General features: G+C 44.6%; 1 protein-coding gene across 7 annotated transcripts in view; it reads right to left on the reverse strand.

Annotated features, from left to right (window-relative positions):
* Positions 1-9,595, reverse strand: part of LOC139376988 (ribosome-binding protein 1-like) — a 53,233-nt gene extending 43,638 nt beyond the window's left edge. For 6 of the 7 annotated variants that reach the window (XM_071120029.1, XM_071120034.1, XM_071120031.1 and 3 more), the window contains exons 1-4: positions 9,391-9,575; positions 3,165-3,293; positions 2,848-2,946; positions 1,557-2,127 (exon numbers count right to left, since the gene is read on the reverse strand). In XM_071120029.1, coding sequence (XP_070976130.1) covers positions 1,557-2,127; positions 2,848-2,946; positions 3,165-3,266 — 772 coding nt within the window. In that variant the 5' untranslated portion in view covers positions 3,267-3,293; positions 9,391-9,575. Of the gene's footprint in view, positions 1-1,556; positions 2,128-2,847; positions 2,947-3,164; positions 3,294-9,390 lie in introns of all 7 variants that reach the window. The other variant, XM_071120032.1, reaches the window with a different exon arrangement.
* Positions 9,596-21,540: the final 11,945 nt, after the last annotated feature.

The following is a 21,540-nucleotide window of genomic DNA, read 5'->3' on the forward strand; positions in this document are numbered from 1 at the left end:
TGAGTGGTCGTTGAGGTAGAGTGGCACCAGACAGAGACAGCCCTCTGGAAACCAGAGAAACAGCCTACTGTCTGGGTTACTGAGAGGCTGTGTCAACTGACAACGGGGCCAGTGCGGTGCACAAGGACTCACACACACACACACGCCTCAGTTTGTCATCGTTGCAGTAGTGTCACATTTACACTGAGGATTTACCCCAGTGCTTTAGCCAAAAGGCTTAAACTTTTCTGTTTCCATCTACATGGGCCGGCACCAGTGTCTCACTGGGCCATGGCTCCAGCGGACCAGAGGGGTATACTACAAAACAGGATCAATGAGTTAGCCAGCTAACTTTGATAAAGCCAGAAATAAACTGTTGATTTTCAGTTTCATTAAGAAATCTAAACTTAGATGTGTGTTTTTTTGGTTGTTCAGTCAATTAGACCACGCCCATTTCAAGCTTATATATTTCTACAAAAAGAAAATGTTATTTCAGAATATTTAGAGAAATTATCTAGCTAACGCATTGATCCTGCTTTGTTCTATAACCCTCTGCTTTTACATAGCAATGACTAACTGAATTGTAACTTCTCACAAAGCCTTGAATGACAGAGTTGATTCTGCTCGTCACAAGTCATTCGTGTCACCCTCCTGATGGAAAGACAATCCTGCCAGAGCTGACGTTAACATAAAACACTGATGACACCCTGGTGTGGGGGTAAGTCTAGAAGGAAAAGCCCCATAGGAGGAGTACTACAGGAGTGCTTGTGTTATGGCTAAAGTAGTTCCTGCCTAGACGACCATGTTCATCCGTTCAAACAAAGAGATATTTTGTAACATCCTGGCTAGCAGTTACCTCAATCCCGGTGTCCATCTGACTGACTGTCCATATGTCTGTCTCTCACACATTACCCAAAGAAGGAAGAATGGTATCTTGAAATGTACAACTTACAGATCTGAACAGAGCATACTATTTATTTTGATTTTTTTTTGTATTTATCCGTTATTTTACCAGGTAAGTTGACTGAGAACACATTCATTTACAGCAACGACCTGGGGAATAGTTACAGGGGAGAGGAGGGGGATGAATGAGCCAATTGTAAATTGGGGATGATTAGGTGGTCATGATGGTATGAGGGCCAGATTGGGAACATAGCCAGGACACCGGGGTTAACACCCCTACTCTTACGATAAGTGCCATGGGATCGTTTAGTGACCAACGAGGCAGGACACCCGTTTAACATCCAATCCGAAAGACATTTGCAACTTTCTCATTTCCAGACTAAACTATAAAAAATTAAAAAATGTTTTATTTACTATACATGAAGACTTTAAACAATTAGACTGCTCGAACCACCCAGTTTATAATCCAGGATAAACACTAACAATTTAGAGTAAATAAATAATATTTCATTTCCAATCCATTCCAAAAATTAAATAAATATTTATCTTAATCCAATAGCCTACTAGTTAGAAATGGAACCTACACATGCTGTATTATCAACAGTTGTGCTGCTCTAGTTATCGGACATAATAACTAGGATGTAAAATGATTGAAAAAAGGCAAACTTCCTTACCAGACTCAGTCTTCTTCTTGGAGGACGTCTTCTTCTTGGAAAGGTCATGTGCCTTGGTCTCCTGAGCCTTGGCTGCAGTCCTCTGGGAGCCCACCGGGGGCACTGCCATCACAGGGACCTCCTTGGTGACAGCCTCCAAGACTGGGGCAGGCTTGGAGGGGGCCATGGGGGCTGCTGCGGCAGGGGCGGGCTTGGAGGGGGCCATGGGGGCTGGGGCGGCAGGGGCGGGCTTGGAGGGGGCCATGGGGGCTGGGGCAGGAGCAGCCAGGGCTGGCTCAACCTTAGCCATCATCTTCTTCTCTTTCTTCTTCTTTGGAGCAGGGGAGGCCTCTACAGCAGGGGGAGCTGGAGCAGGGGTTGGTTCAGGAGCAGGGGTAAAGGTAGGTTCAGGGGCAGGTTTGGGAGCAGGGGTTGGTTCAGGAGCAGGGATAGGCTTAGGGGCAGGTTTGGGGGCAGAAACTGGTTCTGGGGCTAGTTCAGGCTCGGCCACTGTGATATCCTCTAGGTCTAATTCTGGAAGCTTCCCATTGGGCTTGTGTTCCTTCTTACCCCGGTTCTTCTTCTCAGACGCCTTAATGATAATAAGAATAGATTTAATTTAGAACATGTTTTATACAAATCACAATGTGTACTCAAACACAGATGTTCATACCGTCATACAGTTTCTGTAGCATACTGGGGTATAAGGTATTACCGAAAGTGCACACAAGATGCGCTACTTAAAAAAATAAAAAATAAGTAGATCTTCATACAGCAGGGGGTTGAATGTCTCTGCTATAACCAAGAAGATTGATCTTGACATCTAGCCACCTTAGCTAGCAAAGTTAGCAAAACAAATACACAGCTGGAGTCCTGAGCTGAAGATCATTAATTTGACACATCATTAACTTTTAGTTTTATAAGCAGTAGTGTAGCATGAACCCCGGCAGCCACAAGGAGGTGCTATTGACATAATTGAGCGGTTGGACTTCAGATCAGTGATCAACAGTAATGAGTCATTTACATTGGAGCTGCCATTATTTATTTATTTTTTGGAAATATGTACCGGTAGTAACAGCAGTAAATAAAAATAGACGCTCTGCGAAACTCAATATTTGGGGAGTAAAAAAAACAACATATTTTGACATTAACACTTGCAGAGCCGTCTAGTGGGAGTTTGAATTTGGCGCTTCCTGGGTGTTAGAGCAGGCATGTCATACTCCTCGTCGACGTCTCTAACACACAGATACTGGGGCAACACACACAGAGCTAGAGTAACATTTAGGTAGAGGTTCATTTGATCTCATCTTACCTTCTCCTTCTTCTTGTCCTTCTTGGTCAGCTGTCCCAGCGGCGCCGTCTTACCCTGCTCTCTGCGCTGCTTGGCCAAAGCCTCCTCATAGGAGGTCTCCTTCACGGAGAAGGAGACAACATAACAGTTCACATTTAGACATTATCACCCCAACAACGTGGCTCAGTTGGTAGAGAATGGTGCTTGCAATGTTGTGGGTTCGATTCCCGCTGGGACCACCCATAAAAATAAATGATGCATGCATGAATAAGTCACTTTGGATAAAGCATAGGCTAAAATGGCATACATTATTACATTAACAACAACAGTTAGGCTACCTTCATGGAGAAGGTGGAGACCAGAACGATACCGAGGGCTGAGATGACCATGAAGCCTCCAAATACCATGATGCCTAGCGTCTGAGGGTCATATAGATCCATGATGACCACTATGACAGGTTAGCTGTCCTGTTGGATGGATGGAGGAGAAAAACATAATTGTATTTAACCTTTATTTAACCAGTGGCCTTGGTGGTTAGTGTGTCCACCCTGAGATTGGAAGGTTGGGGGGTTCGATCTCTGGTCGAGTTATACCAAAGACTCTAAAAAGAAATGTTTGCAAATCTATTACAAATATAATGTAATGATAATGTAAATAAGTATTCAGACCCTTTGCTACGAGACTCGAAATTGAGCTCAGGTGGAGCATCACGCTGTGTTTTTCAGTGGACTGGGAGACTAGTCAGGATTGAGGGAAAGATGAACAGAGCAAAGTACAGAGAGATCCTTGATGAAAACCTGCTCCAGAGCGCTCAGGACCTCAGACTAGGGTGAAGGTTCACCTTCCAACAGGACAACGACCCTAAGCACACAGCCAAGACAACTCAGGAGTGGCTTCGGAACGAGTCTCAATGTCCTTGAGTGTCCCAGCCAGAGTGCGGACGAACCCGATCAAACATCTCTGGAGTGACCTGAAAATAGCTGTGCAGCGACGTTCCCCATCAAACTTGACAAAGCTTGAGAAGATCTGCAGAGAAGAATGTTATAAACACCCCAAATACAGGTGTGCCAAGCTTGTAGAGTAACACCCAAGACTCAAGGCTGTAATCACTGCCAAAGGTGCTTAAACAAAGTAATGTGTAAAGGGTCTGAACAGGGTCTGGTACAGGTACAACCCCAAATACGTAAGCACGAGCACCATCATAGATATCATCCCAACCAACTTGCCCTCCAAATACACCTCTGCTGTCTTCAACCAAGATTTCAGCGATCACTGCCTCATTGCCTGCATCCGTAACGGGTCTGCGGTCAAACGAAGTCCAGTCTAGACAATCTGGACCCTCTTTCTAAAATTATCTGCCGCAATTGTTGCAACCCCTATTACTAGCCTGTTCAACCTCTCTTTCGTATCATCTGAGATTCCCATAGATTGGAAAGCTGCCGCGGTCATCCCCCTCGTCAAAGGGGGAGACACTCTAGACCCAAACTGTTACAGACCAATATCCATCCTACCCTGCCTTTCCAAGGTCTTCGAAAGCCAAGTTAACAGATTACCGACCATTTCGAATCCCACCGTACCTTCTCCGCTATGCAATCTGGTTTCCGAGCTGGTCACGGGTGCACCTCAGCCACGCTCAAGGTTCTAAATGACATCATAACCGCCATCGATTAGAGACATTACTGTGCAGCTGTATTCATCCACCTGGCCAAGGCTTTTGACTCTGTCAATCACCATTCTTAATTGGCAGACTCGACAGCCTTGGTTTCTCAAACGACTGCCTTGCCTGGTTCACCAACTACTTCTCTGATAGAGTTCAGTGTGTCAAATCGGAGGGCCTGTTGTCGCCTGTTGTCCGGACCTCTGACAGTCTCTGGGGGTGCCACAGGGTTCAATTCTCAGGCCGACTCTCTTCTCTGTATACATCAATGATGTCGCTCTTGCTGCTGGTGATTCTCTGATCCACCTCTACGCAGACGACACCATTCTGTATACTTCTGGCCCTTCTTTTGGACACTGTGTTAACTAACCTCCAGACGAGCTTCAATGCCATACAACTCTCCTTCCGTGGCCTCCAACTGCTCTTAAACGCTAGTAAAACTAAATGCATGCTTTTCAACCGATCGCTGCCCGCACCTGCCCGCCTGTCCAGCATCACTACTCCGGGCGGTCTGACTTAGAATATGTGGACAACTACAAATACCTAGGTGTCTGGTTAGATTGTAAACTCTCCTTCCAGACTCACATTAAGCATCTCCAATCCAAAATTAAATCTAGAACCAGCTTCCTATTTCGCAACAAAGCCTCCTTCACTCATGCTGCCAAACCAAATATACCATCGTAAAACGGATTATCCTACTGATCCTAGACTTCGGCGATGGCATTTCCAAAATAACCAACCCTTTACTCAGCAAATTGGATGCAGTCTATCACAGTGCCAACCATTTTGTCACCTTACTACCCACCACTGCGACCTGTACGCTCTCGTTGGCTGGCCCTGGCTTCATATTCGTCGCCAAACCCACTGGCACCAGGTCATCTAAGTCTCTGCTTGGTAAAGCCCCGTCTGATCTCAGCTCACTGGTCACCACAGCAGCACCCACCCGTAGCACGCGCTCCAGCAGGTATATTTCACTGGTCACCCCCAAAGTCAATTCTTCCTTTGCCCTCATATTCTTCCAGTTCTCTGCTGCCAATGACTGGAGCTGTCAGCAGCTCACAGATCACTGCACCTGTACATAGCCCATCTGTACATAGCCCATCTGTAAATAGCGCATCCAACTACCTCATCCCCATACTGTTACTTTTCCCCCTCCTCTGCACCCCAGTATCTCTACTTGCACATTCATCTTCTGCACATCTATCACTCCAGTGTTTAATTGCTAAATTGTAATTATTTCACCACTATGGCCTATTTATTGCCTTACCTCCCTTATCTTACCTCATTTTCACTCACTGTATATAGACACTACTATGTTTGTTTATTCCATGTGTAACTCTGTTGTTGTTTGTGTCGCACTGCTTTGCTTCATCTTGACCAGGTCGCAGTTGTGAATGAGAACTTGTTCTCAACTGGCCTACCTGGTTAAATAAAGGTGAAATAAATGTAATTTAAAAAATAAAAATGTGATCCATTCTTTAATTATTTTTTAATACATTTGCTAAAATTTCTAAAAACCTGTTTTTGCTTTGTCATTATGGGGTATTGTGTAGATTGATTAAATTTGTTTTTTTACCCATCATACATTTTAGAATAAGGCTGTAACGCAACAAAATGTGGAAAAAGTCAATGGGTCTGAATACTTTCCGAATTTAATAAGGAGACTGGTAGCAGCAGTTGTAGCATGAATGTATGTGTGTGTGGATGTCTGTGTGGGTGAATGTATGTGTGTGTGGGTGAGTGCTAAGGTGCAGAGAATCAGAGCAGGTGGTCAGTCCAGTTCAAGTGTTCAGCAGTCTTGATGGCTTGTGTCAAGCCACAGTCTGTGGTCTGCCCGTCAGGAAGTACAGGATCCAGTGTCAGAGGGTGTTGTCCAGACTTAAGGCTCTGAGCTTGGTGTCTAGCGTAGAGGGAACAATAGTGTTGAATGCTGAACTGTAGTCAATGAACAGCATTCTCACATAGGTGTTCCTTGTGTGAATAGCGATTGAAATGGCATATTCAGTGGATCTGTTAGAGCGGTAGGCAAATTGAATTGGGTCCAGTGTGCCTAGGATACTGGCCTTGATGTGGGCCATGACCAACCTTTTGAGGCACTCCATGATGACGGAGGTGAGCGCGATGGGGTGATTGTCAATCCCCACCTTAAAGCAGGTAGGGGCTACAGCTTAAGACAGGGACAGGTTGAAGATGTTCAATAAGACGCCCGCCAGTTGGTCAGCAAACACTGAGGACACGGCCAGGGATGCCATCTTGGCTGGCAGCTTTGTGAGTTTTCACTAAAGAGTATTCCTAATGTCAACCTCGAAGAGCGAAAGCACCTGGTCGTCCGGAACAGCGAGAGTCCTCCTGGATGGCTCGGTATTGTCTGCCCCCAAAGCGAGCATAGCATGTGTTCAGCTCATCTGGGAGGGAGGCGTCGGTGGGCACTGCACAGCTAGATTTGCCTTTGTAGTCTGTAGTCTTTGCTACAAGTCTGAGTTGTCAAACATCAATTCAAGTTGAGTCTGGTCTTTTTGCATCCCTAATGGATTTGCGGAGTTCGTACCTGCTTGCCTTGTGTGCGTCCCACGCCACCAAGTCATCAGGGTTCATATTTGTACCGATATCTCCATTGCTGCTCGTAGGCGGGGAGTATGACCAGAGGGATGTGATCTGATTGGCTGAAGTGGGGAAGGCTTTGTATGTGTCACAGATGTTTGTGATTCCGGGTGAGAATCCTCTCATCATGAATCAGTCTTCATTGTCACAGGTGACTTTAACAAAGCCCATCTAAAACAAATTTTCCCAAAATATCACCAATGTGTATCCTGCCCCACAAGAGAATCCAGCGTGCTCTATCCTCTTGTGGGGCAGGATACAGATAGGTGATATTTTGGGAACATTTGTTTTAGATGGGCTTGGTTAAAGTCAACCGTGACCAAAAAAACATCTGATTCCGGGTGAGAGGATTCTTGCTGTCTAAATTGGTGTTTGCTTATGGCGGTATGTACACAGCTGTGATAACACGTGTGAATTCCCTCTGCATATAGTGGGGTGGGATTCCCTCTGCATATAGTGGGGTGGGTATTTTAGCATTAAAAAAAATTGCCAGGTCAGGTGAACAGGATCTTGCAATGTTTTCATCTTCGGTACACAAGGAATTGTTAAATGTTGGAAACATTAACAACTCTTACCAGAAACCGATCCACTTGGAATATGGAGAAGCCGTCTGATTGAATAGCAAGAGTCAAAATGTATCGTCCCAGTATCTGGGATTCCCTACATACGGAGGGCTACATGTCAATCACAAGTTATTACAGACAGCAAAATGATGAATAAACTAAACCCAGCTTGGCAAATTAAATGGATGAAGTATGCTTGAACGTTCTTTATCAACCAAGCTTAACATAGCGTTACTGCTCAATGGTTTTATAGGCTTAAGTTTCTGCTTGGTGGAATTAACCAGTTGACAAATTACCCAAGGGGGAAGAGTGAGTCAAGTTAAGAGCCTCTCCATTTGGAATAGGAAGCAAGGTTGCAGACAAAGCAAACAGTGTGGGCCTCTAACTTGCACGTCATCCTTCAAAAACAGGCATGTATAAAGGAAAGGCAACAAAGCTTTTTGGTGCCACCTACTTCTGAAGAAAAGTATTTCCTGCAGACAGTGCTTGACTTTGAGCAGACGCTCACCAGAGCGGATTACCAGCGCCATAAAAATGTTCTACTGCTTGAGCTTCTGTTGCTTTTATAAAATATACTGTATGTTCAAAAGTATTGTGGAGCTCTTGCACTTAAATATAAACAGTACCGGAACCCAAAATGAGTACCGGAACCCATTTCAGTCCACGTCAAGCACTGCATGCAGAGAAAAATGCAAACCTCACGCCTTGATCACACCGATAGAGATTATTACGCAAAATATTACGCAGCATCATCTGGATGTGTGCGCAACAAAAGTTCGACATTCACCTTCTGCTGCCATTTCTGTCAAGCCGTATACGAATACGGTTTAACGCATAAATTCGACAAATCCAACGTACGCACGACACAGAACGCACTGCAACACAATGCTGCGAGGTACACACAGCATTTCATTTGAAATTAATGTACTTCTGGTGTACCAAAATGAAATGACTGTCGGTGTGAACAAAGCGTCAGTCGTTACGGAAAACAAATACATACCTCCACATTCCTTTCTACTCTCTCTGCCATTAGGATACTCCATCGGAAACGCTTCCATTCCCTACAGTCCATTGAATATCGCCTATGCAAATAACCATATTCACGAACAAGTGCTTGGCATAATGTCAACACCCAGCGCTCCGCCCAGGTCTGTCTGGACATTCCAACGGGGTTCTCTCCCTCCCTGGACCGAGCACCGACTGAGGGGGGGCTGGTTACCCCCCCCCCCCACCCTCTGACTCCCAGCTCAACAAAAAAAACATGACGCGGCATTATATCGTGAGAAATACTTCTCAAATATTATGCATTCAGCAAGTATTTTAAAATTGTCGTCATGAAATGCTGTGACCTAATTTCTCAATCTTTTGACATAGCATGAGAAATGGAAAAGAAGAAGTGTCATCATTGTGGAAATCGCAAATAAAGTTTTCTATTTAAAAAAAAAGAAACTAAGTTAACGTTAACTAGCTAACTAACGTTACATCACATCTCAGGAGTTGAGAATGAACGTTAACTAGGTTGTTACAACACGCTAGCTGGCTTGCTAGTTAGTCTCATAACTAGTTAAATTAGTTTAGCTACTACAGTATTGTTACACAAATGCTAAACTGTCTGCTGCGGTCTAACAACAAATCACAAGCCAGTTTACTAACTAGGTTTAAAAAAAGCTAACTTTACAGTCATCATTAGTCAGCTAAATTACCAAGTAATTCTGGCTTTCCAGAGGTCTTCAGAATTCCTACCTTCTTTTTTATATATATATCTGCTGATGTAACTACACCACTTTTGGAGGAGGTTGAAGAAGTTCGGGTTTTTGTTGTGGAATTTCCTTCAATCTGGCGATAAATATGCCGCTATTTCCGCAAATTTTCTTTCTCAGTCTGGGATTCCTATTTATTTCAATTTGAGTCGTGGCACTTTGAGCTGGCGAGACGCCGGACAACGGGCCAGTTTTATGCGCTGGGCTCATGTCCCACATAGGTATTCCACAAGATTCCTAATTGGCTAGAATGTACTCGATCATGTAACCAAAAATGTCACCGGTATTTTATTGTGGAATGTGCTTCTGGGAGTTGTAGTTTAAATACCAGTTAAATTGGGATGGTTTATGCAGTCAAAACTCGTTCTTAAAACTACAACAGATGTGGCGGGTGGACCTACCGGCGAGAATGTAGGAATCGTCGTCACTGATTATATTCACGCCCCTTTGTGGACGCAACTTAAATCGAAAAATGTCAAGGTAGCTATGCACGTCTGCTTCAAGATCTCCGGAGGTGTAGAATTGCTCTGCGGCAAAAGAATAGGATGGAGAAATCCAAGTCAGACATTGAATTATATGGAGAATAGGAATATAAAACAGTCCTATGTCTCTTTGTGTAGCCTATGTCTGATCAGAGAAAGTCATTTTGAAGTGGTGAATAGAATTTTAAAAACGTTAAAAAAAAACACGACCTGTGGATGTATTTCAAGGCCTACTTCCAAACTCAGTGCCTCTTTGCTTGACATCATGGGAAAATCAAAATAAATCATCCGACCTCAGGACATTTTTTTTTGTAGATCTCCACTAGTCTGGTTCATCATTGGGAGCAATTTCCAAATGCCGGAATGTACCACGTTCATCTGTACAAACAATAGTACACAAGTATAACAAAAATGGGACCACGCAGCCATCATACCGCTCAGGAAGGAGATGCGTTCTGTCTACTAGAGATGAACGTACTTTGGTGCGAAAAGTGCAAATCAATCCCAGAACAACAGCAAAGGACCTTGTGAAGATGCTGGAGGAAACCGGTACAAAAGTATCTATATCCACAGTAAAACAAGTCCTAAATCGACAACCAGAAAGGCCGCTCAACAAGGAAGAAGCCACTGCTCCAAAACCGCCATAAAAAAGTCAGACTACGGTTTGAAACTGCACATGGGGACAAAGATCAGACTTTTTGGAGAAATGTCCTCTGGTCTGATGAAACAAAAATAGAACTGTTTGGCTATATTATCGTTATGTTTGGAGGAAAAAGGGGAGGCTTGCAAGCCAAAGAACACCATACCAACCGTCTGCCTTCCTGTGACATCGGGTGCTGTAGGTGTCATGGAGGGCAGGTAGTTTGCACCCGGTGGTGCGTTGTGCAGACTGCACCACCCTCTGGAGAGCCTTGCGGTTGAGGGCGGTGCAAGTGCCGTACCAGGCGGTGATACAGCCCGACAGGATGCTCTCTATTGTGCATCTGTAAAAGTTTGTCAGGGTTTTGGGTGACAAGCCAAATTTCTTCAGCCTCCTGAGATTGAAGAGGCACTGTTGCGCCTTCTTCACCACACTGTCTGTGTGGGTGGACCATTTCAGTTTGTCTGTGATGTGTATGCCGAGGAACTTAAAACTTTCCACCTTCTCCACTGCTGTCCCTTCGATGTGGATAGGGGGGTGCTCCCTCTGCTGTTTCCTGAAGTCCACAATCGTCTCCTTTGCTTTGTTGACATTGAGTGAGAGGTTATTTTCCTGACACCACACTCCTATTGCCCTCACCTCCTCCCTGCAGGCTGTCTCGTCGTTGTTGGTAGTCCCTGTAGGTAATCAAGCCCACTACTGTTGTGTCATCTGCAAACTTGAGGATTGAGTTGGAGACGTGCACGGCCACGCAGTTGTGGGTGAACAGGGAGTACGGGAGAGGGCTGAGCATGCACCCTTGTGGGGCCCCAGTGTTGAGGGTCAGCAAAGTGGAGATGTTATTCCTTCGCCACCTAGGGGCGGTCCGTCAGAAAGTCCAGGACCCAATTGCACAGGGCAGGGTTGAGACCCAGGGCCTCCAGCTTGATGATGAGCTTGGAGGGTACTATGGTGTTGAATGCTGAGCTTTAGTCAATGACAGCATTCTTACATAGGTATTCCTCTTGTCCAGATTGGATAGGGAAGTGTGCAGTGTGATGGCGATTGCATCCTCTGTGGACCTGTTGGGGCGGTATGCAAACTGAGGTGGGTCTAGGGTGGCTGACAAGGTGGAGGTAATATGATCCTTAGACAGTCTCTCATAGCACTTCATGATGACATAAGTGAGTGCTACGGGGCGGTCGTCATTTCGTTCAGTTATCTTTGCCTTCTTGTACACAGGAACAATGGTGGCCATCTTGAAGCATGCTGAGACAGCAGACTGGGATAGGGAGTGATTGAATGTCTGTAAATACACCAGCCTGCTGGTCTGCGCATTCTCTGAGGACGTGGCTGGGGATGCCGTCTGGGCCAGCAGCCTTCAAATATTTTTTATTAAACACACACAAGAATGGTGTGTATACAAGACAGGTATACAAGACAGGTATACAAGACAGGTATACAAGACAGGTATACAATTCTTATCTAAGCATAAAAGAGCATATAGGAACAACAAGACCCAGAGTTCTGGGGGTGCAGAACAAATAATACAAAACACGACATACAAAACAAGGACACGTAGAAAGAAAGAGGGAAGATGTCCCCCCTATCCCCCCCCCCCTTATTCCCCCAGACCCCCCCCCCCCCCTCCCAACTGCTCGGGTGGCAGGGCCAGCACATGCTGCCCAAAGGTAGATTAAAATATTACAATTGAGAGTGCGTTAATAAGTACAAATTCACAGCGTCGTCCAAGTAGGAGAGGAAAGGCTGCCAGATTTGATCAAATGTTGATAATTTATTGTTCAGAATATATCTAATTCTTTCTAAGTGTACAGTGTTTGCCAATTCACTGAGCCATAATTTGGTGCCTTGCGAGGTTTAACACGTTTAAATGTATTACTCACGTCGGCCACAGAGAGGGTGGGGCGCAGGCGTTGTTAGTGGGTCGCGACGGTGGCACTGTATTATCCTCAAAGCGGGCAAAGAAGGTGTTTAGTTTGTCTGGAATCGTGATGTCGGTGTCCGTGACATGGCTGGTTTTCTTTTTGTAGTCCATGATTTCCTGTAGACCCTGCCACATACGTCTCGTGTCTGAGCCGTTGAATTGCAACTCAACCTTGTCCCTGTACCGGCATTTCACTTGTTTGATTGCCTTGCAGAGGGAATAACTACACTGTTTATATTAAGCCATATTCCCAGACCTCTTTCCATGGTTAAATGCGGTGCTTTGCTCTTTCAGTTTTGCGTGAATGCCGCCATCCATCCACGGTTTCTGGTTAGGGTAGATTTTAATACTACATTCCACTACATTCCTAAAGAAAATAATTTACTTTTTACTCCATACATTTTCATACACCCAAAAGTACGGGTTACATTTTGAGTGTTTAGCAGACAGTAAAATGGTTCAATTCACACTATTATCAAGAGAACATCCCTGGTCGTCCCTACTGCCTCTGATCTGGAGGACTCACTAAACAGAGAACATCCCTGGTCGTCCCTACTGCCTCTGATCTGGAGGACTCCCTAAACAGAGAACATCCCTGGTCGTCCCTACTGCCTCTGATCTGGAGGACTCACTAAACAGAGAACATCCCTGGTCGTCCCTACTGCCTCTGATCTGGAGGACTCCCTAAACAGAGAACATCCCTGGTTGTCCCTACTGCCTCTGATCTGGAGGACTCACTAAACAGAGAACATCCCTGGTCGTCCCTACTGCCTCTGATCTGGAGGACTTACTAAACAGAGAACATCCCTGGTCGTCCCTACTGCCTCTGATCTCGCAGAACTCCTAAACAGAGAACATCCCTGGTCGTCCCTACTGCCTCTGATCTGGAGGACTCCCTAAACAGAGAACATCCCTGGTCGTCCCTACTGCCTCTGATCTGACGGACTCACTAAACAGAGAACATCCCTGGTCGTCCCTACTGCCTCTGATCTGGAGGACTCCCTAAACAGAGAACATCCCTGGTCGTCCCTACTGCCTCTGATCTGACGGACTCACTAAACAGAGAACATCCCTGGTCGTCCCTACTGCCTCTGATCTCGCAGAACTTCTAAACATAAATGCTTTGTTTATAAATTACGTCTGAGTGTTAGAGCCCCTGGCTATCCATAATATAAAACATTTTTTAAATAATGCCGTCTGATTTGCCTAACATAAGTAATGTGAAATTATTTATACTATTAGTTTTACTTTGAATACTTAAGTATATTTTAGCAATTACATTTACTTTTGATACTTAAGTATATTTAAAACATAATACTTTTAGACTTTCACTAAAGTTGTATTTTACTGTGTGACTTTCACTTTGACTTGAGTTGTTTTTTAATAATAAGGTATCTTTACTTTTACTCAAGTATGACAATTGTGTACTTTTTCCACCACTGGTTTCCAGGCAACCGTCTGAATCCGAACTGAAAACCTTGACAACTTGTCTTTCATCTGTCATGCTGAGGTAGAGAAACTAGAGCTGTCTGGCAAAAAAAAGAAGTAAAAAAAAGAAGAAGATTTGGAGCAGCGGAGCATTGATGGTACGGCAGATCAGCCAACCAGACTTGGGCTACACAAGAAGGGACCAATCAATCAGATGTATTTAATAAAGGCGTTGTCACAAAGTGCTTTACGGATACCCAGCTTAAAATCCAAAACGCAGAGGCAAAAGCACATGCTACTTTGTCAACAGGGGTACGGGACATGCTAGCACTACCGGTGAAATCAGGTCAGAGGTCCAGGACATCCTGGCGCGACCAATGAAATCAGGTCAGGGGTCCAGGACATCCTGGCGCGACCAATGAAATCAGGTCAGGGGTCCGGGACATGCTGGCGCAACCGGTGAAATCAGGTCAGGGGTCCGGGACATCCTGGCGCGATCAATGAAATCAGGTCAGGGGTCCGGGACATCCTGGCGCGACCAATGAAATCAGGTCAGGGGTCCGGGACATGCTAGTGCGACCGGTGAAATCAGGTCAGGGGTCCGGGACATTTTTTCAATTTATCTAGGCAAGTCAGTTAAGAATACATTCTTATTTTCAATGACGGCCTAGGAACAGTGGGTTAACTGCCTTGTTCAGGGGCAGAATTACATATTTGTACCTTGTCAGCTCAGGGATTCGATCTCGCAACCTTTCAGTTACTGGCCCAACGCTCTAACCGCTAGGCTACCTGCCGACTCTACACTCTAACCACTAGGCTACCTGCCGCCTCTACACTCTAACCACTAGGCTACCTGCCGACATGCTAGCATGTTGTGTGCCAGAAGAGGAAAAAACTTATCCCAGCCATGAAAGGTGCCAGAGTGCTCGGGGGCATTGCTTATGGAACATGTACAAATACAAAAACAAGAAACACGAAAAGCGTACAGACTTTAAACACAAACAAGAGTCAATGACGCCTAGGGAAGGAACCAAAGGGAGTGACAGTTATAGGGAAGGAACCAAAGGGAGTGACGGTTATAGGGAAGGAACCAAAGGGAGTGACGGTTATAGGGAAGGTAATCAGGAAGGCGATGGAGTCCAGGTGAGTCTCATGAGGCGGTGGTGCGCGTAACGATGGAGACAGGTGTGCGTAACAATAAGCAGACTGGCGACCTCGAGTGCCGAAGACAATACACCCTCCCTGAAGCACTGCCCCAGCCACAGGATACCGATCAGAGGGACGGTCCAGGGGACCAGGCTGAGGTGCGGGAGCCTGACGAGCCGGTTGAGGCATGGAAGCCTGACAATCCAACCGAGTCTTGTGAACCTGTCAAGCTAGCTGAGACATGGGAGCCTGGCGAGCTAGCTGAGGCATCCTCGGTAGCCTTGGCCACAGATACTTGACAAGCCGGCTGAGGCATGGAAGCCCAACGAGCCGGCTGAGGCATGGAAGCCCAACGAGCGAGGCATCCCCGGTAGCGAAACTCAGACGTCACCTACAAAACAAAAAAACAACTCCATGATGCTCCCCTTTGGTGAGGCGTTTTTCTGTAACATGTACGCTGGGATTTGGGAAGCAAGTTCAGGGAGTGCAAATGTAATAATAAATAGAACAAGGACGACGAAAAGTGCAAAGACATGAACGGGAGCAGGCGTGACACTTTCTTAGGGACCTGAATATTGACTGGTTTTCATCAAGCTGCCCGCTCAATGGGAAGCTTCTCACTCTAACCACTGCCTGCAATCGGGTTCAGGTTATTAATCAACCTACCAGGGTGTTTACAAACACTACAGGAACAAGATCATCCACATGTATTGATCACATGTTTACTAATACTGTAGAACTTTGTTCTAATGCTGTATCGGTACCCATTGGATGCAGTGATCACAATATAGTGGCTATATACAGGAAAGCCAAAGTTCCAACAGCTGGGCCTAAAATAGAGAGATGATGTTAAGAGATGATGTTAAAAATATTTGTTGGTCTGATGTGATTAATAAGGAGCATCGACGCTGCGCTTGATGAATTTATGAAATTGCTTCTTCCATTTATTGATAAACATGCACCGGTTAAGAAACTGACTGTTAGAACTGTTAACCCGTTTAAATCACACATTTTTCCCAGACATGAAAATATCCAAATCAATTGTCATTAAATAGTACCCACAAAACACCAGTCTTAACGTCAACAGTGAAGAGGCGACTCCGGGATGCTGGCCTTCTAGGCAGAGTTCCTCTGTCTGTGTTCTTTTACCCATCTTAATATTTTATTTTTATTGGCCGGTCTGAGATCCGGCTTTTTCTTTGCAACTCTGCCTAGAAGGCCAGCATCCCGGAGTCGCCTCTTCACTGTTGACGTTGAGACTGGTACAATTTAATGAAGCTGCCAGTTGAGGACTTGTGAGGCGTCTGTTTCTCAAACTAGACACTCTAATGTACTTGTCCTCTTGCTCAGTTGTGTACCGGACCCTCCCACTCCTCTTTCTATTCTGGTTAGAGACAGTTTGTGCTGTTCTGTGAAGGGAGTAGTACACAGCGTTGTACGAGATCTTCAGTTTCTTGGCAATTTCTCGCCATCATTTCTCAGAACAAGAAAAGACTGATGAGTTTCAGAAGAAAGTTCTTTGTTTCTAGCCATTATGAGCCTGTAATCAAACCTACAAATGCTGATGCTCCAGATACTCAACTAGTCTAAAGAAGGCCAGTTTTATTGCTTCTTTACAGTCTTTTCTGAAAGAGCTGTATAATGGCTATTTTTGCAAAACTCTACACCAAACCAGCAAAACATTATACACTTACTATACAATTCTTGCAAAATAAAACAATTCTTGCAAAACTCTTCAAACTCTTAAAACATTATTTTTTTAGAGTCAATACAGTACACACAAACCATAATTTGAATAAGCAACAACTAGGCACTGATAGTATAAATGAAAAACACTTGTGGGTTTTTCCTGTGTGCAGGGCATAGCAGTTTGCAATAACGTATAGTGATAAAGTATAGTCAACTCACATACACACAGGTATTCAAATGTGTAAAGTATGGATGTGTATTCGGAACATAACACACTATCAATACAAATAAGGGGGGAAAAATTATTCTCAAATTGTTCAAACACTCCTCGAACAACAAAAGTGCAGCAGGAAAAAAATAAATAAAATGTGGCTTCATCTCATCGTCTTTGTGAGTCTGGCCATAAGACTTCATCCACTTCACATGCGATGTTGTCTTGAGCTAGGCAGCGTGGAAAGTATCGCCCGGAGTGCCGTATCCAGCCCTGGCAATGACCCCTGATCCATGTCTCCACAAGCCTCCTCCATTGCCTGTAGAACGGGTATGCGTTGATGGGGCTGGTGATCATACACCTTCCAGCAGAGAATAATTCTTCAATAGGACTCAAGAATGGAGAGTATGGGGGTAGAGATGAGAAGTAGGTGACCTGTGAACCAATTGCGGACCAGCCCGGTGGAAACTAACATTGTCCCAGATGATAATGTACCTGGGCTGCTCTGGCCCCTGGTCATTAGGGATTAGTCTGTTGTGGAGGGTGTCCTGAAATGTGATAATGTGTGCAGTGGCTGTATGGGCCTAGGATTTCATGATGGTGAAGGACGCCGTTTTGACTAATAGCTGCACACGTTGTTATGTTGCCACCACGTCGTCCCGGGACGTTAATGATGGCACGGTGTCCATCGATCAGGGGTCATGATATTTCTGCAGCGGCCCCTTGTTTTTGCAAGGTTGAAACCTGCCTCATTTATTAGGTCATGGTGCACTGCATCTGCTTCTAGCTCCATGACTCTCTGAAAGAGACAAGACAAAACAATGTAGCACAGTAGGAAAAGACAGGGATCAGTCAACATGATGTAGCACCATACACTTCCAGATCCAGTACCAATGATAGGATAGTACAGCTTACCTGCACATATTCATATCTCAGTTGTTTTACGACGGTCTGAGTTTCTTTCGAAAAGGACTCTGTTCAGCTGCTTCATCCTAATTCTATTGCGTTTCAGTAGACGAGACAGTGCAGAGAGACTCACTCTGTTTCAGTAGACGAGACAGTGCAGAGAGACTCACTCTGTTTCAGTAGACGAGACAGTGCAGAGAGACTCACTCTGTTGACGTTTAGGAATATGGTGTTATCTGCCATTACGTGGTCCTGCACTTCTCTGAGTCTGATGCAGTTATTTGCAATGACCATATTTAAAATGTGGGTCTCCTGCTCTGGGGTGAACAGTTGACCTCTTCCATCAGATACTGGTTTTCTTGCAGTTCTGTAAAAACATTTGAATTGTTTTAGTGATACTTTCAACCACAGTCAATGTGATTTCATCACTGTGTTCATCATTGTGTTCCTGACTCCCATTCCTCTTCCCCGTCCTCTCCTTCTCCCCCGTCCTACTTCACCTCTTTCTTCTCCTCCTCCTCTTACTTCTTCACCCCCTCGTCCTTGTCCTCCTCTTCCCTGTCCTCTTCTTCTCCCCCGTCCTACTTCACCTCTTCCTTCTCCTCCTCCTCTTATTTCTTCACCCCCTCGTCCTTGTCCTCCTCTTCCCTGTCCTCTCCTTCTCCCCCGTCCTACTTCACCTCTTCCTTCTCCTCCTCCTCTTATTTCTTCACCCCCTCGTCCTTGTCCTCCTCTTCCCTGTCCTCTCCTTCTCCCCCGTCCTACTTCACCTCTTCCTTCTCCTCCTCCTCTTATTTATTCACCCCCTCGTCCTTGTCCTCCTCTTCCCTGTCCTCTCCTTCTCCCCCGTCATACTTCACCTCTTCCTTCTCCTCCTCATCTTACTTCTTCACCCCCTCGTCCTTGTCCTCCTCTTCCCTGTCCTCTCCTTCCCCCCGTCCTACTTCACCTCTTCCTTCTCCTCCTCATCTTACTTCTTCACCCCCTCGTCCTTGTCCTCCTCTTCCCTGTCCTCTCCTTCTCCCCCGTCCTACTTCACCTCTTCCTTCTCCTTCTCCTCTTACTTCTTCACCCCCTCGTCCTTGTCCTTCTCTTCCCCGTCCTACTTCACCTCTTCCGTCTCCTCCTCCTCTTACTTCTTCACCCCCTCGTCCTTGTCCTCCTCTTCTCCGTCCTCTCATTCTCCCCTGTCCTACTTCACCTCTTACTTCTCCACCTCCTCATCCTCCTCTTCCTCCTGAAGTTCTCATCCCTCTTACTCTCTGTCCAGTATTGGCCTCCATTGTTGCCCAAACCAAATGTTTACCTGTGTTTTCTTGTTTCCTTCTAGATCGAACCAAATGTTTACCTGTGTTTTCTTGTTTCCTTCTAGATCGAACCAAATGTTTACCTGTGTTTTCTTGTTTTCTTCTAGATCGAACCAAATGTTTACCTGTGTTTTCTTGTTTTCTTCTAGATCGAACCAAATGTTTACCTGTGACCTATTTATAGTGCTCAAGCTCTGATTTGTAACTGAACTCAGTATCTAAAAGTGTTTTCACATGCGTCAATGTGGAAAGGCAATTGGCGAAATAGTGTAGCAACATAGAGACCAATGTTCACAGTTTTTGCGAGAAGTGTGTTATTAAATTGCAAACTGAGTGTAAAGCAGAGAATGTGCATTCAGGCTGGCACACTTGCTAAATGCATTGGCTACAAGTCTTAATGGTTTCAGAGATAGTGCTTCAAGAATCACTGTTAGTGTTTAAGCATTCAGAAAAAAACTGGAATCAGCACAACAGTTTTCAGCTGTGCTAACAATTGCAAAAGGGTTTTCTAATGATCAATTAGCCATTTAAAATGATAAACTTGGATTAGCTAACACAACGTGCCATTGGAACACAGGAGTGATGGTTGCTGATAATGGGCCTCTGTACGCCTATGTAGATATTAATTTTTTAAATCAGCCGTTTCCAGCTACAATAGTCATTTACAACATTAACAATGTCTACTCTGTATTTCTGATCCATTTGATGTTATTTTAATGGACAAAAAAACAGGATTTTCTTTCAAAAACAAAAGGACATTCCTAAGTGACCCAAAACTTTTGAACGGTAATGTATGTATGTGTATATGTATCTATATATATATATATATGTGTATGTATGTATATATGTATATATATATATATATATATATATAAATATCTCTCATAGAGGTAGTATATATATATATATGTATATATATATATATATATATATCTCATAGAGGTAGTGTATGTATGTATGTATGTATGTATGTATGTATATATATATATATATATATATATATATATATATATATATATATATATATCTCTCAGAGGTAGTATATATATATATATATATATATATGTATGTATATATATATATATATATATATATATATATATATATATATATATATATCTCATAGAGGTAGTCTTTCCTTCCTAGAGTCTGTTGTACTGCTTCTCATCACCCTTTATTGACTTTTCTATTTTTCTTCTGTTGGCTTTAACAGCCCCTCTAATCTCATTTTCTGCTGTCCATGGTTTATCTTGAAGCACTCAATGTGCAGTGGCGCTCTGCGTTTCTCACAGGCATAGGTAGTACGTTTGTCACCATAACGACTTCTCTGGAACCGGTGCATCGTGCTGATTGGCCAGTGAGAAGCCTTGTCATATCTTGCCTGATCTTCAACAGTAGCAGCCGGTAGAGATCTCCTTCCGTGGCTCAGTGGTTTCGTGCCAAACTTTTGCATTAAAGACTGTGCCGCTATCCGTGAGGTGAGCAGGTCGATGGTCCCTCCCATAACGTCTCTGTAAAATAAATGGCTGTTTACGAGTCCACTGTTGAGAGACCATGCAAAGATGGGCCACCACCACTTCTTAGACCTGATGGAGATATGGTATCTTGAAACCTGTAGGTCGTGAAGGTCAACACCACCCATGTGCTCATTGTTTCGGTTGATGCATTTTGGTTGTGGGCCTTTGTCAAAGGCACGTCGCTCCTTGTTCCATCTCTAGCCAGCGGTCTCACTGTATTTCTCCTCTATGTTTGTTTCCACTGTGACAGTGTTATTGTCTTTCCAACGGGACAAGTAACTTCTCTCCTTGGGTCAGAACCTCAGAGGTTCCCCGGGGTAACTTCACAAAGTCCTTCCGTGGCTTGAATGGGACATCAAAACAGATGATATTGCCTCGTCGTTTCAGACTTCCCATATACTCTTTTTTTGTCATTACATCGACTGAGTGCAAGCTAAGTGAAGAGGTTGTCATGAAGGAACTTGCAACCGTGAGGCACCTAAGATTGTTCAGCAAGACCGAGAACAACACTGGGTCCCTGACCCAACCAAGTCCCAGGGAGGAGAGTGTGCGATCCACCATATAGCTCCATGTGATACATGTAACCAATGGATGAGGCAAGACTCCATAGCTTGTAACTAAACCGGACTGGTTTACCTCTTATGAATTGCTTACATCCATGTCGGCCATTATATCAGATCATGCTCTCATCCACTGACAGCCATTCCTGAAATGGCATGACTGATTGAGCTGGGAGAAGATGGGCCTAACCTTAAAAAATGGGTCGTCAGTGATCTTTGTGTTGTCAACCACAGGAACTGAGGTCGTTATTTTTATCAAAGCGATTTCTCCACATTTGCATCTGAAGTGCTTTCATTGTGTACATCACTGTCAAGTGCCCAGT

Source organism: Oncorhynchus clarkii, chromosome 20 (genome assembly GCF_045791955.1).
Source record: "Oncorhynchus clarkii lewisi isolate Uvic-CL-2024 chromosome 20, UVic_Ocla_1.0, whole genome shotgun sequence".
Classification (NCBI taxonomy): domain Eukaryota; kingdom Metazoa; phylum Chordata; class Actinopteri; order Salmoniformes; family Salmonidae; genus Oncorhynchus; species Oncorhynchus clarkii.